Consider the following 15109-nt stretch of genomic DNA (forward strand, 5'->3'; position numbering starts at 1 on the left):
ACCCTGCACATCCCTGGGCACTATGGGACTATTTAGCACGGCCAATCCACCCTAACCCGCACATCCCTGGGCACTACAGGACAATTTAGCACGGCCAACCCACCCTAACCCGTACATCCCTGGGCACTATGGAACAATTTAGCACGGTCAATCCACCCTAACCCACACATCCCTGGGCACTACGGGACAATTTAGCACGGCCAATCCACCCTAACCCACACATCCCTGGGCACTACGGGACAATTTAGCACGGCCAATCCACCCTAACCCGCACATCCCTGGGCACTACGGGACAATTTAGCACGGCCAACCCACCCTAACCTGCACATCCCTGGGCACTACGGGACAATTTAGCATGGCCAATCCACCCTAACCCGCACATCCCTGGGCATTACGGGGCTATTTAGCATGTCCATAGGTTTCTGAGGTGGAATGGCAGCGAAAACGGCACATGGGAGACTTGCCTTTATCCATCCATTACAAAAGCATTGAGGTCATGTTGGAGACGTCTGGAACTTTGATGAGGCCACAGCTGGAGTTACAGTGGGTAGTTCCCGGTAGGGGTGTGGTGCAGAGGAGATTAACCAGGATTGCTGTCTGGGATGGAGAACTGAAGTGGTGGGGCTAGGTCAGATAGGCGTGGGCTGTTATTCGTTGGAGCAGAGAAGTCCGAGGGGGATCTGATTGAGGTTTACGAGGTTATCAGGGGCATTGAGAGTGTGGCTAAGGGCCAACTGTTTCCCTTGGGCCAGGCACGAGGGGACATGGGTTCAAGGTGAGGGGCAAGAAAGTTTTAGAGGGGCTGTGGGGAGAGAAGTGTTTTCATTCGGAGTGCGGTGACAGTGAGGAATGTGCTGTCTGAGGTGAGTTGCCTCACATCCTTTACACTTGGATGAGCATGGGGCACGTTGTAATACTCAAGACCAGGGGCCAAATGCTGGTAAATTGGATTAGGTTGAAGGTCAAGAGTTTTTCATGTGACGCCCCAAACTCAATGGGCCGAAGGGCCTCTTCTGACAGATTCCTGATCAGTTGGGAAGTCAGGGAAAGCGGAAGACGAGAGGCTGGGAATACCCTTGACCCAATCGAATGGTGGGGCAGGCTTGAGGGGCCGAATGGCCTGTTTGTACTGCCTCACAGTTTAATGACTATTTAAGCAGAAAAGGTGGTGAGGGGGAAATGGCATTAGGTCCTGGCACTTATTCCAAGGGCTAGAATGCGCACTTCATTCATCCATGGGATGAGGGCATCACTGGCTAGGCCCAGCTTTATTGCCCATCCCTAATTGCCACAGAGGGCAGTTATGAGTTAGCAACATTGCTGTGGGTCTGGAGTCACATGTAGGCCAGACCAGGTAAGGATAGCAGTTTCCTTCCCTAAAGGTCATGAGTGAACCAGATGGATTTTTCCAACAATTGACAATGGATTCATGGTCATCTTTAGACTCTTAATTCCAGATATTTATTGAATTCAAATTGTACCATCTGCCATGGCAGGATTTGAACCCAGGTCCCCAGAACATTCCCTAGGTCTCTGGATTAACAGTCCAGCGATAACGCCACGGGGCCATCGCCTCCCCTAAAAGGTCTCCTTTTATCAGGATTCTGTGATCCAACGACATGGCTGGAAGAGCAGTGATGTCCCGCCCAGGCTACAAGGCTCTGTTCGGAGGCTTGGATTATTTTCCAAACAGGGCAAGGCTTTGGAAGTCGGAAGCACAAATGGACTTAGGAACCCGAGTTCCGGATTCTCCTAAGGTTAAAGGGCTGTTCAGTTGGCAGTGTGGATGGTAAATGCGATGTTAGCATTCATTCCGAGAGGGCTAGAACACAGGAGCAGAGTATGTACTGCTGAGGTTGTGCAAGGCTCTGGTCAGACCGGCGTTTGGAATACTGTGAGCAGTTTTGGGCCCCGTATCTAAGGAAGGACATGCTGGCCTTGGAGGGGGAGGTCAGAGGAGGTTCACAAGAAGGATCCCGGGGTTGAAGGGTGTGTCGTATGAGGAGAGGTCTGGGTCTATACTCGATGGAGTTTAGAAGGATGATGGGAGGATCTGATTGAAACTTACAGAATACTGAGGGGCCTGGATGGAGTGAACGTGGAGTGGATGTTTCTAACAGGAGGAGAGACTAGGAGCCGAGGACACAGCCTCAGGGTGCAGGGGCGGACTGAGATGAGGAGAAATTTCTTCAGGCAGAGGGTGGGGAATCTGCGGAACACACTGCCGCAGGGAGCTGTGGGGGCGAAAGCATTGAGTGTCTTTAAGAAAGAGATAGACAAGTACTTGATTGGAAAGGGGGGAGTCAAGGGTTACGGTGGAACGGGGTTGAGAAACATGTCAGCAATGATCGAACGGTGGAGCAGAGTCAAGGGGCCAAATGGCCGCATTCTGCTGCTATACCTTAAGGCCTTTTGGACACGTGCTGACATGCGCGCAAACGCACATGTATACTCCCGCACACGCGTTGACACTCCCTCACCACACACGCACAAACCCCGCAATCAGACCTACGCGCGTGCACTCAGACACCTCACTCACTGTGAAGAAGAAAGGAAAGGCATTTTCTCCCAGTTTCTTAATAAGTCTCTCCTGCAGTCTGGTCAGCGGCTTCTTCTCCTCTGGCAGAGGTGGGAAGGCCTGGAATGTCGCAATGAAAAGGTCCTTCCTGAAGGACAGGCCCAGCACATCGAGGTCCTCACGTCCGTAACGGAATGCACAGGTCAGAGTGACAAACACTGGCACACACAAAAAAAAACAGAGATCACAGCCCATTTTACCAGGAGCAGCTCACTCAAACAGCTCTGGAATGCCTGAGGAAGAGAGCTCAAGGTCCAATCAATCCAGCTAGTTTAAACAGCCCAAACCCATATTTCACTGATAACTCCAGGTCCATTTTGTTCATTTTTTTTAGGATTTCCCCCTTTGTAGGAACACAGTTGATAAAGCTTCCAGAGGGAGCACTTTGACAGGGAGTATCAGAAAAAAAAGTTAGCAGGAGATCTGGAGAAATTACACCAGGGATGGGGACAGGGGGAGAAGTGATTCCACTGCGATTATTTGGATCACACTAATCAGATTCCCCAGACATTGCTCCTCTGGGTTTATCATTGTCCACATAGTCAGACATGGCTTAAGGCCAGGATTTTTAGTTTTAGCTTTCAGCAATTGTTGCTGGGGTCACACCAGGGTTTAAAGGCAATGAATTTCTCCCAGCTGCTATATTCTCTCTCTCAGAATAATTGTTTAATGTTTTTTTTCCTCCTGGATTGGAGACCTGCCTGTGAGACAATCTATTTTACTGAATGTGCCTTTGCCAAAGGTGTGTTTATGGTGTCACTATATGGGAACAGTTATTGCTTAGTCATAAAATAATCTATTATGCCGTTAAGTTTTCCAATAGAGTTAAGTCATTCCAATTTCTTTCTTCTATTGTTGTATTTTAACAATAGTGTTTGAATAAATTGTGTTTTGCTTCAAGACTGGCAGTTTGACCAATCAAATTGCATCTGGAACACAATGTCTTTAAAAAGAAGGAAAAGGTTAGGGTCTATGCCGTCTTCTGAATACATTTCGAGCGGGTTTGTTCAGGTTCACTACAAGTGTTATTCCTTTCTCTATCGCAGCTAAGAGATGGGGTTTCTCTTCCTGCTACCATAATTGCTTTTGAGATAATCTATTTTTACTGAATATGCCTTTGCCAAGGGTGTGTTTATGGGATGTTATTGTATCAGAATAGTTACCGTTTAGTTGTAAAATAATCTATTATTTTGCTGTTTTAAAATGGATTCAAGTTATTCCAGTTTCTGCTTTCTTTTGTTGTATTTTAACCACAGTGCTTGAATAAAGTATGTTAACATTGAGTAGTTTGACCAATCGAAATGCATCTGGAACAGAGCACTTTACATTTACATTTAAAACAAGAAAAAGCTCGGGTCTAGGATGCCTTGTTAAGTTATTTTGAGGTGGTCTGGTCTGATCCATTGCAAGACTAATTATCCACGTGTTTTGCCGCAACATTATAAAAGACTATGTAAAGTTATGGTTTATTAATCTCAAGGGATTACAGAATAGAAGGACCTACGATCTTTGAAGGTGGTAGGACAGGCAAAGAGAGCAGTTTATAACGTACAGCGTCCTCAGCTTTCTGAACAGGGGCACAGCATACAAGAGCAAGGAGGCGATGCTGAATTTGCACAAGACACTCGTCAGATTGTTGTCTGGAATAATGCGTATGGTACTGGGAGCCACCATACAGGATGCGCATACACTGGAGGGAGGGCAGCAGAATGGTCTCGAGGATGGGATTCCTTGTGGCGGTAGATCGGAGAGGCTGAGATTGTTCTCCTTGGAGGTGGAGGTTTTCAAATTCATGGAGCCATAGAGTCACACAGCGTGGAAACAGACCCTTCGGCCCAACTCATCCATGCTGGCTGGCTGAACTGGTCCCGTTTCTGCCTTCATTTGGCCCAGACCCTTTTCCTATCCAGGATGAGGCTGCTCCCGTCCATTCGTAGGAGGATTGAGAATCACAGGGTAAAGATTTAATGCGATTTGCAGAAGTAGTAAATACTACATGAGGGAAAAAAAATCTTTTTCACTCAGCCAGTGGTCAAGGCCTGGAATGCACCGACAAGAAGTGTGGTAGAGGCAGGTTCATTTGAGGCGTTCGAGAGGGGCAGCAGATGATTAGGTAGATTGAAACAATAAGCAATATCAGATAGAAACAATAAGCAAGGTGTGATGACACGAAAGCTTTAAAGAGGCCTATTTTGTCCTTTATTTTTTATGAAGAAGGGTTGAGACAGAGGTGACAAGCTGTCTGCTCCAAAAGCAAACAGCTAGAGAGACCTTGGATTTTTTAAAAATTAGATCAACAGAAGCAGTCGACGATGTGGGATCAGGGCCCTAGAGTGAGGACATTTTGTTTCAGTTCTCAGTAGGAGTTGGTCAGGTCTTGAAGCTGGGTTTGGGAGCTACAGTACATCTCTCCCTGCTCCTCTCTCTCTGTCTGCCACACCACACACACAACACACACACAGATGCACGCACGCACACAGAGTTTTCTCTTAATTTTCTCTCCCTGGACTGGAGAATTGCCCGTGAAACAATCTATTTTACTGCAAGCACCTGTGTGTGCTTCCAAGATGTTACTACATTGGAACAGTTACACTGTTTTGTGTAAACTATTCTATTACGTTTTCCAATAGAGGAAAGCTATTCAAATTCTTTCTTCTGTTGTAATTTAACTATAGGGTATGAATAAAGTGTACTTTGCTTGAAAACTGATAGTTTGACCAATCAAGCTGCATCTGAAATGCAACACCTGGCAATGGCCTTGAAAAGAAGAAAAAGTTAGGGTCTGGGCTATCTCTTTTGTATATTTTGAAGTTTTTGTCTGGGCCATAACGAAGTCTGTGGGAATAAAGCAGGAGATTAGCTCTAGATCGTGCTGCCTGCTTGGAGAGCCAGTGCAGGCATGATGGGATGAATGGAGGCATTCTGCTTCACCACCCTTTTGTGAGTCGGTGACAATGCGCTCACCTCGTCTGTCTTTGAGATACTCGGGATCCACCAACACCACTCCATCTGCAAAGGGAGGGAGAAAGAGAGAGAGGGAGCATTAGAGACAAAGGTTAGCATGGGATAAAATACATTTACGGACACATACACACACACACACACACACACACACACACACACACACACACAAACACATGGCTAACTGATTTGTACAGGGGCAGCACACCTAGCTTGGGAAAGCAATCCACAATAGCAGGACATAGTAAAATTTAGCAGCACACCACCCAAGAGGAAGTGTGAGATCAGATATCCCGGGAGAGTGCAAGGCCGGGGACGGGTGCGCAAGGCCAGACAATACTGGGGGGAAACGAGGGTGAGGGCACAAAGAGATGGAAAGAAGGCCTCGAGATGTCAAATGTTGGTGACTACACTGGGGAGGGACGGAAAAGACAATTGGCGGGGGGAGGCGGGGGGGGGGGGGGTGTTGCATTCCATTTAGACACAACACTTTTCGCCCTCTCTCACCGTAAAACACACCACCCAAAATAAAAGCGGAGCTCGGAAATCTGAAACGAGAACAGAAATCGCTGGGGAAACTCAGAGGGGTCAGGTCTCTCTCACCACAGCAAGCAAAGAAGTTAATGTTCCTAGCCCAGTATGATGGCTGTGCTCTGGAGAGAAACCGTATTAAAAAGACATCTGGGCAGATACGCAAATTGAGGGATACAGGCAAATGGGGCTAGTTTAGTTTGGGATACCTGGTCGGCATGGACGAGATGGGCTGAAGGATCTGTTTCTGTGCGGTACAACTCTATGGCTTATACCGGCTCAAAACGCTAACTCTGTTGTTTCATTTGCTGGGCCAGCATTTATTGCTTATCCAGAGAAGCAGTCACCCCAGTCACCCCAATTGCTATGGGCCTGGAGTCACACGTAGGCCAGATCAGGTAAGGATGGCCGTTTCCTTCCCTGAATGATCACTGGTGATCCAGATGGTTCCCGACGATTGACAATACATTTATGGTCATCTTTAGACTCTGCACTCCAGATTTTAATGAATTCAGATTCCACCATCTCCCATTCAGGGGAGGGAACGGCCTAGAGATATTATTGCTGCCATGTAAATCCAGAGACCCGGGTAATGCTCTAGGGGAGCAGGGTTCGAATCCCGCCATGACAGATGGTGGAGCTTGAATTCAGTAAAAATCTGGAATTAAGAATTTAATAGTGGCCACGATTCCATTGCTGAATGTCAGGGGTCAAAGAAGCCCATCTGGTTCACTTATGTCCTTCAGGGAAGGAAACTGCCATCCTTATCTGGTCTAGCCTACATGTGACTCCAGACCCACAGCAATGTGGTTGACCCTTAACTGCCCTCTGGGGCAATTAGGGGAAGGGCAATAAATGCTGCCTGGCCTGTGAAAGCTTCATCCCATGAATGAATAAAAATATAGTGGGATTCAAACCTGGGTCTACAGATGTTACCCAGGTTTGTCTGTCAATGATATCATGAGGCCATCGCCTCTCTGATAACTGTCTCTCTCTCTCTGTTCATTTAATTGTTGCCAATTGGTCAACGCTGGACTTTTTGTGAAGATGGAGTTTTGAGGAACTGCGTGGGCAAGGAAACTGGGGGAGAATGAATACCATTTAGTCCCTTCAAATCTGTGCTGGGAGAGATCCTGCTCCTGCAGGCCCCACACCACAGTCCCATCTAACCTCTCCCCCATAACTTTTGTTTGTCCAGAAGGAGTATTTCTTTTTTAGGAAGAGATGCAAAGACCCTGATTTCTGGGGAAGCAAAATCCAAAAACATAACAGCCCCCGTCAGAACATGAGATTCTGCCCATCGTCAGCCTTAGTGGCGCTCTCCTGGTTTTGTTTCAGTCATTGGCTGGCCAGCATTTATTGCCCGTCCCTAGTAACCCCACACGCAAGGAGGAACATCCACTTGGCATCCACCCTGTCAAGCTGCATCCCTCTTTCCCCAGATTTGGTCATTTGGTAAAGATGGAAGCTGAAGGGTATTCACCAGTCACACAAATCATCTCCTTCAACTGATGACCAGAGACAGCTGAACAGATAGAGAGACAGCGAGAGAGAGGCAGGGGGGAAGAGGGAGAAAGGGAGAGGGAGAGAGGGAGAGGGAGAGAGAGGTGGGGAGGGAGAGACAGAGAGAGAGAGAGAAAGAGGTGGAGGGGATGAGAAGAGAGAGAGAGAGAGAAAAAGAGGTGGAGGGGGCGAGAAGAGAGAGGGAGGGAGAGCGCGAGGGCGTACGGGGAGAGAGAGGAGGGGGGAGAGAGAGGGGGAAGAGAGAGAGAGAAAGAAAAAACGAGGGTCTTGACTTTCAGGTGGACGATGGATTAGAGATTTGGAAAGGTAGCTCCTCAAGGGGACAGCAGAGGTGCAAAGGGGGAGAATGGTCTCTGCGGCATCTGTCCCAGTCTTGGTGTGTAGCTCACATCCCCAGCCCACCTGCACCACTCCCCCGGCCACCTCTCTACCCCTCACCGCCCCGATACATCTCCAAAACAGGGACCACCAATAAAAGGGGGTCAGCCTGCACAAGCATTGCCTCAAAATGTGACTTACCGACCGGGTCCACATGGTCAAGGTGGTCAACAAAGTCTCTCTTGCCCAGGTAGACTGTTAACTAGAGGGGTTAACCAGACGGAGGAAGGGTTAGTTCAAGGTTTTTCCACAGTTTGGGCTGAAATATCCAGCCTAGAGCTACATTTAGATAACAAGGTGTGGAGCTGGATGAACACAGAGGGCCAGGCAACATCAGAGGAGCAGGACAGCTGACGTTGCGGGTCGGGGCCCTTCTTCTGTTCTGGAGCTACATTTAACAGATTCTCCCATGACACCAAAGACATTTATCTAAAAACTGGGCCCTCCCTTCAGGCCCAGTGTGTGGTCGCAGGTCTTTTCATGAGTCCTGGTGACTTATAACGAGGGATGGCTTGATCATGGGCTAATGTTCAGCTTCCGACAGAACAAACGGGAGGCTGATATCAGCTGGTATGGGACGCTGGAACATCCAGGACTAACGCAATCATAGCTTGCTGACATTCACGATTCGAAAGGGGAGAATGCATACCCCATTGCTCTCACGCACTCACTCCCTCACACCCTCTCTCTCTTGGCAAGGGTGGGGGGTTTGGGAGGAGGGCTGTGAGTGGTTGTGAGGGGGAGAGTAAAGCTGAGAGGTGGTGTAGGTTTGGGGGAAGTATGTTAGGCTGTGACGGTTCCAGGGGGTATGTGAGGCTGTGGGGGGTGGGGCGGAGAGGGTTTGAGGGGGTGTGTTAGTGGCTGCGAGGTTGAGGAGTGGTTTGAGGGAGTGTGTGAGTGGCTGTGAAGGCGAGTGAGGGTTTGAGGGAGTGTGAGAGTGGGCATGAGGGCGAGGGAGGGCTTGGCTGGGTGTGAGCAGGGGTGAGAGAATGAGTGAGGGTTTAAAGGGGTGTGTGAGTGGGTGTGAGGGTGAGGGAGGGCTTGGCTGGGTGTGGGAGTGGATATGAGGGTGAGGGAGCATTTGAGTGAACGTGTGTGTGGGTGCAAAGGTGAGGGAGGGCTTGGGGGGGGGGGCGTGAGAGCAGCTGCAAGGGTGAGTGCGAGTGAGGGTGAGAGAGGGTTTGAGAGGGAGTGAGGGTTGGAGGGGGTGCGTAAGGCTGTGAGGGTGATGGACGGTTTGAGGAGCTGTGCGAGGGTATGAAAGCGAGAGCATCTCACGCTGTGTAAACTACGCAGGTAGACCTTTTCTAGGAGCCAGCACATGTTTTGCTGGGCAGAGTAGCCTCAGGCTGTACTGCATTCCCATGACTGCAGAAGCCTCTCACCAGCACAGGGGGACAAAGGGAGGTGGATGTTGTGTTTTACAACCAATGGGCTGGTCCTGCAGTTATTAAATCGCTGTGCGGAAACTGAAAATGTCACAGGGAGGTTAATAGGAGCGGAAATATCCCGAGTGCTTTCCCCGTCACAGCCCAGTGCTGCGTGCAAGACAAGAGAAAGCAGAAACCGCTCTGTGTAAACCCTCGCAAATCCAAAACGTCAAAGCTGTTAACAGCTGAACTGACGCTCACAGAAGCTACGCAGATAATTCTCAGCTGGGGAGACGTTCATCCAGCTGGGAACGGTTGCCTTGGACATACATCAAAGACAAGACCCACCTCTCCTTCACTACTTCAGACTTAGTGGGAGTCTGAGCTTCGAGGGAACCATTCAAACAAAACAAAATAAAAGCCTCATCGCTCACAGAGTTACAAGCCATGCGTCAGCAGCCCATTTAGCACAACAGCTCAGAGACTGACCCAATGGCTTCCGTCAGACATGGGGCCAGGTGTGGACCGTTCGGCCCCTTGAGCCTGTGTCCCCCCTCAACCCAGTAAAAAAGGATCATGGTCGGTCCGACAATTCCCACGAGCACTTTACATAGAAGCACAGGAGCGGGAGGAGGCCATTCAGCCCTTCGAGCCTGCTCCGCCATATTTTGCGGTCATTGCTGATTGTCCAACTCAACAGTCTCATCCTGCTTTCTCCCCAGAACCCTTGATCCCGTTCACCCCTAGATGCCTCTTGAATACATTCAATGTTTTGGCATCAACAGTGACGAATTTCAAAGGCTCACCAGTCTTCGGTTGAAGAAATGTCGCCTCATCTCTGTCCTAAATGGTCTATCCTGAATCCTCAGGCTGTGACCCCTGGTCTGGACTCACCCACCATCGGGAATGTGCACCCTGCGTCTACCCTGTCCAGTCCTGTTGTAATTTCCTACCCTTTTCCTGCAACCCTTGATCAAGGATCCATGTATCCCAACCTTAAATATACACAAGGACTCTGCCTTCACCCCTTTCTCTGGCAAGGAATTCCAAAGGAAGAAATTCCTCCTTGTCTCAGTCTTAAACTGGTGCCCCTCCATTCTGAGATGGTGCCCTCCGGTCCGAGACTTTCCCATGTGGGGAGACATCCTCTCAACATTGACCCTTAAGAATCTGATACATTCCAACCAGATCATCTCTCATTCTTCTGACCTCCAGAAGAGCAGAGTCCCAACCTGTTTAGCCTTAGCACGGAAGACACCCTCTCCTTCTCTGAACTGCCTCCAAAGGCATAATATTTTTCCCGTTCTGTGCGTGGACCAAAGTAAGAAGAAAACTCGAAAACAGGGAAGAGAAGGTTTCAACTCAAGTGGAGACCGGGAAGGAGCAAAACTGTTGATAGTGAGCCTGAGGGCTTCCAGTTTGAGACAACCTGCAGGAACATGGATGGGAGTGTGCAGGACAGAGTGCCTGATGTAGAGAGGGTGGAGTAATACACATCAAACATAGGCGAGTGGCTATGGGAAGAGTAGATAAAGGGTTAGAGGAGAGGGTCAAGATGAACTGCAAGTATGGGTGGAGGGCAGAGTGAAGCATAAATGCCAGTATGAACTAAACAGGCCAAAAAGCCTCTAACCAGGCCAGGCATTTTGTGGGGTCCTCAAATTTCTTTTATGCAAGGACAAAATGGAGCAGAAAAATACCAGATTTTCAAGTGTTCTGGTTTCCTCCCACAGTCCAGGGTGGGTTGGCCGTGCTAAATTGTCACGTAGTGCCCAGGGATGTGCAGGTTAGGGTGGGATTGGCCGTGCTAAATTGTCCCGTAGTGCCCAGGGATGTGCGGGTTAGGGTGGATTGGCCGTGCTAAATTGTCCCGTAGTGTCCAGGGATGTGCGGGTTAGGGTGGATTGGCCGTGCTAAATTGTCCCGTAGTGCCCAGGGATGTGCGGGTTACGGTGGATTGGCCGTGCTAAATTGTCCCATAGTGCCCAGGGATGTGCGGGTTAGGGTGGGTTGGCCGTGCTAAATTGTCCCATAGTGCCCAGGGATGTGCGGGTTAGGGTGGGTTGGCCGTGCTAAATTGTCCCGTAGTGACCAGGGATGTGCGGGTTAGGGTGGGTTGGCCGTGCTAAATTGTCCCATAGTGCCCAGGGATGTGCGGGTTAGGGTGGATTGGCCGTGCTAAATTGTCCCGTAGTGCCCAGGGATGTGCGGGTTAGGGTGGGTTGGCCGTGCTAAATTGTTCCGTAGTGCCCAGGGATGTGCGGGTTAGGGTGGATTGGCCGTGCTAAATTGTCCCGTAGTGCCCAGGGATGTGCGGGTTAGGGTGGGTTGGCCGTGCTAAATTGTTCCGTAGTGCCCAGGGATGTGCGGGTTAGGGTGGATTGGCCGTGCTAAATTGTCCCATAGTGCCCAGGGATGTGTGGGTTAGGGTGGATTGGCCGTGCTAAATTGTCCCGTAGAGCCCAGGGATGTGCGGGTTAGGGTGGATTGGCCGTGCTAAATTGTCCCATAGTGCCCAGGGATGTGCAGGTTAAGGTGGGTTGGCCGTGCTAAATTGTCCCATAGTGCCCAGGGATGTTCAGGTTACGGTGGGTTGGCCGTGCTAAATTGTCCCATAGTGCCCAGGGATGTTCAGGTTAGGGTGGGTTGGCCGTGCTAAATTGTCCCATAGTGCCCAGGGATGTGCGGGTTAGGGTGGATTGGCCGTGCTAAATTTTCCCGTAGTGCCCAGGGATGTGCGGGTTAGGGTGGATTGGCCGTGCTAAATTGTCCCGTAGTGCCCAGGGATGTGCGGGTTAGGGTGGATTGGCCATGCTAAATTGTCCCATAGTGCCCAGGGATGTGCGGGTTAGGGTGGGTTGGCCGTGCTAAATTGTACCGCAGCGCTCATGGATGTAAGGGTAGGTGGGTTAGCCATGGGAAATGCAGGTTTACAGGATAGGGTCAGGGGGTTGGTTCTGGGTGGGATGCACTTTGGAGGATCAGTGTGGACTTGATGGGCCAAATGGCCTGCTTCGACATTGTCGGGATTCTATGGTTCATTGAGGGGGAGAGGCAGGAGGGCTTAGCCTCTTGTTCCTGAAGAGCAGAGAATGTGTAGGGAGAATAAGAAATGGGTTCACAATGTGGAATGCTCCACATTGTGCCCCATCAAACAACCCCAGGGTCAGGAACAGCATCAGGTTAGATACAGAGTAAAGCTCCCTCTACACTGTCCCCTGCAATCAAATGCTCCCCAGGACAGCATCAGCACGGGGTGAGATACAGAGTAATGCTCCCTCTACACTGTCTCCCCATCATTCTCCAGTACAGAAACAGCACGGGGTTAGATACAGAGTAAAGCTCCCTCTACACTGTCCGCCATCAAAGACTCCCCAGGACAGGGACAGCACGGGCTTAGATACAGAGTAAAGCTCCCTCTACACTCTCCGCCATCAAAGACTCCCCAGGACGGGCGCAACATGGGGTGGCTCTGTTGCCCCTCCCCCAGCGAAGAGGTCAACAGCCAGCTTTGTGGCCTCAGGTCTTCAGAGTTGGGCCTAAACCCACAAACCTCCAACTCAGAGGTGAGTGCGGTTTTCTGTTCAACTGAGCCAAGCCCAGTTGACAAAGCTACAAGTCCGGGCCTTGTGGTGAAACGTTCATGGGAGGTAAGGAACAGCCCGCTGAGTTATCCTCACTTCCAAACCAGCCTTGGACAGGAAATAATAAATTCAAAGTTTCTACAAATGCCATCTCTGTTCCTCACTTGTTGCCAAACACGACAGCTCCTTCCTGGATGTCATTCAGAGCCACTCTCAGGACACAACATCTGTCGAACATCCACACAAAGAGGCTTTCCAAGAAATGACAAGTTTACATCGTAGTCTTAGTAACAGAAACCAAACAATGTTATTGCTGCACAGCATCAACGTTAAACTTCAGCAATGCTCACCTTTATACTCAGAGGGTCAAGGAAGTACTTCAGACTGTGGCACGGGGTTAGGTACAGAGTAAAGCTCCCTCTACACTGTCCCCCACCATCAAACACTCCCAGGACAGCGGCAGCACGGGGTTAGATACAGAGTAAAGCTCCGTCTACACTGTCCCCACCATCAAACACTCCCAGGACAGCGGCAGCACGGGGTTAGATACAGAGTAAAGCTCCCTCTACACTGTCCCCCATCAAACACTCCCCAGGACAGGGGCAGCACGGGGTTAGATACAGAGTAAAGCTCTCTATACACTGTCCCCCATCAAACACTCCCCAGGACAGGGGCAGCATGGGGTTAGATACAGAGTAAAGCTCTCTATACACTGTCCCCATTCAAACAATGCCAGGACAGGGGCAGCACGGGGTTAGATACAGAGTAAAGCTCTCTCTACACTGTCGCCCATCAAACACTCCCCAGGACAGGGGCAGCACGGGGTTAGATACAGAGTAAAGCTCCTTCTACACTGTCCCCATTCAAACAATGCCAGGACAGGGGCAGCACGGGTTTAGATACAGAGCAAAGCTCCCTCTACACTTACCCCCATCAAACACTCCCCAGGACAGGGGCAGCACGGGGTTAGATACAGAGTAAAGCTCCCTCTACACTTACCCCCATCAAACACTCCCCAGGACAGGGGCAGCACGGGGTTAGATACAGAGTAAAGCTCCCTCTACACAAACCCCCATGAAACACTGCCAGAACAGGGGCGGAATGGGGTTCGATATTGAGTAAAACTCCCACTACACTCTCCCCATCCAGCAGATGCATTTGGAAAGCCTAGCCCCACTGACCACAGCTCCCATGCTACATCCAGCGAACTGCACTGTGGATGGGATGAGGGAATGGGGCAGCCCTGAACAGCCCAGCTCAAAGATAATCAAATCTGCCCCAAACCTCAGAGAAAAGGGAGTGCCGTCACCAATCACAGAAGCACCCCCCCACGCCGCCATGTTGAAGCAGGGCATTCGGCTCAGAGTCCACGCACCGCCCCTCTGAAGGGCATCCCACTCAGAACCACCATCCTCCAACCCTATCCCTGTAACATTGCATTTCTCATGAGTAACCCACCTAGCCTATACGTCCCTGCGCACTACGGGGCAATTTATCACGGCCAATCCACCCTAACCCGCACATCCCTGGACACTATGGGACAATTTAGCACGGCCAATCCACCCTAACCCGCACATCCCTGGACACTATGGGACAATTTATCACGGCCAACCCACCCTAACCCGCACATCCCTGGGCACTACGGGACAATTTAGCACGGCCAATACACCCTAACCCGCACATCCCTGGGCACTATGGGACAATTTAGCACGGCCAACCCACCCTAACCCGCACATCCCTGGGCACTATGGGACAATTTAGCACGGCCAACCCACCCTAACCCGCACATCCCTGGGCACTATGGGACAATTTAGCACGGCCAACCCACCCTAACCCGCACATCCCTGGGCACTATGGGACAATTTAGCACGGCCAATCCACCCTAACCCGCACATCCCTGGGCACTACGGGACAATTTAGCACGGCCAATCCACCCTAACCAACACATCTGCAGACTGTGGGAGGAAACCCACGCAAACACAGGAAGGATGTGCAATATGCATAGTCAGCTTAGGATGGCATTGAATAGGGTCCCTGGCACTGCGAGACAGCAGTGCTAATCATCCAAGGTGCCCTTCAACCCACTTTAGTGTAGAATCAACATGGGTGGAAGTACACACATTAGAATTGTCCTATTCCAGGAAAGCTATTGAGAACATTAATACTGCAGATGAACTTCGTAG

The 15109-nt window shown here is 50.2% G+C and overlaps 1 protein-coding gene across 5 annotated transcripts in view; it reads right to left on the minus strand.

The window, feature by feature from the left end:
• The window catches only part of LOC125448657 (arrestin red cell), a 144608-nt gene that overhangs the window by 25453 nt on the left and 104046 nt on the right, over positions 1-15109 (minus strand). For all 5 annotated transcript variants that reach the window (XM_059642618.1, XM_059642615.1, XM_059642614.1 and 2 more), the window contains 3 exons: positions 8114-8174; positions 5543-5587; positions 2540-2736 (listed from right to left, as the gene is read on the minus strand). In XM_059642618.1, the coding sequence (XP_059498601.1) occupies positions 2540-2736; positions 5543-5587; positions 8114-8174 (303 nt within the window). The remainder of the gene's footprint in view (positions 1-2539; positions 2737-5542; positions 5588-8113; positions 8175-15109) is intronic.

This window comes from Stegostoma tigrinum, chromosome 45 (assembly GCF_030684315.1).
Source record: "Stegostoma tigrinum isolate sSteTig4 chromosome 45, sSteTig4.hap1, whole genome shotgun sequence".
NCBI classification, from domain to species: domain Eukaryota; kingdom Metazoa; phylum Chordata; class Chondrichthyes; order Orectolobiformes; family Stegostomatidae; genus Stegostoma; species Stegostoma tigrinum.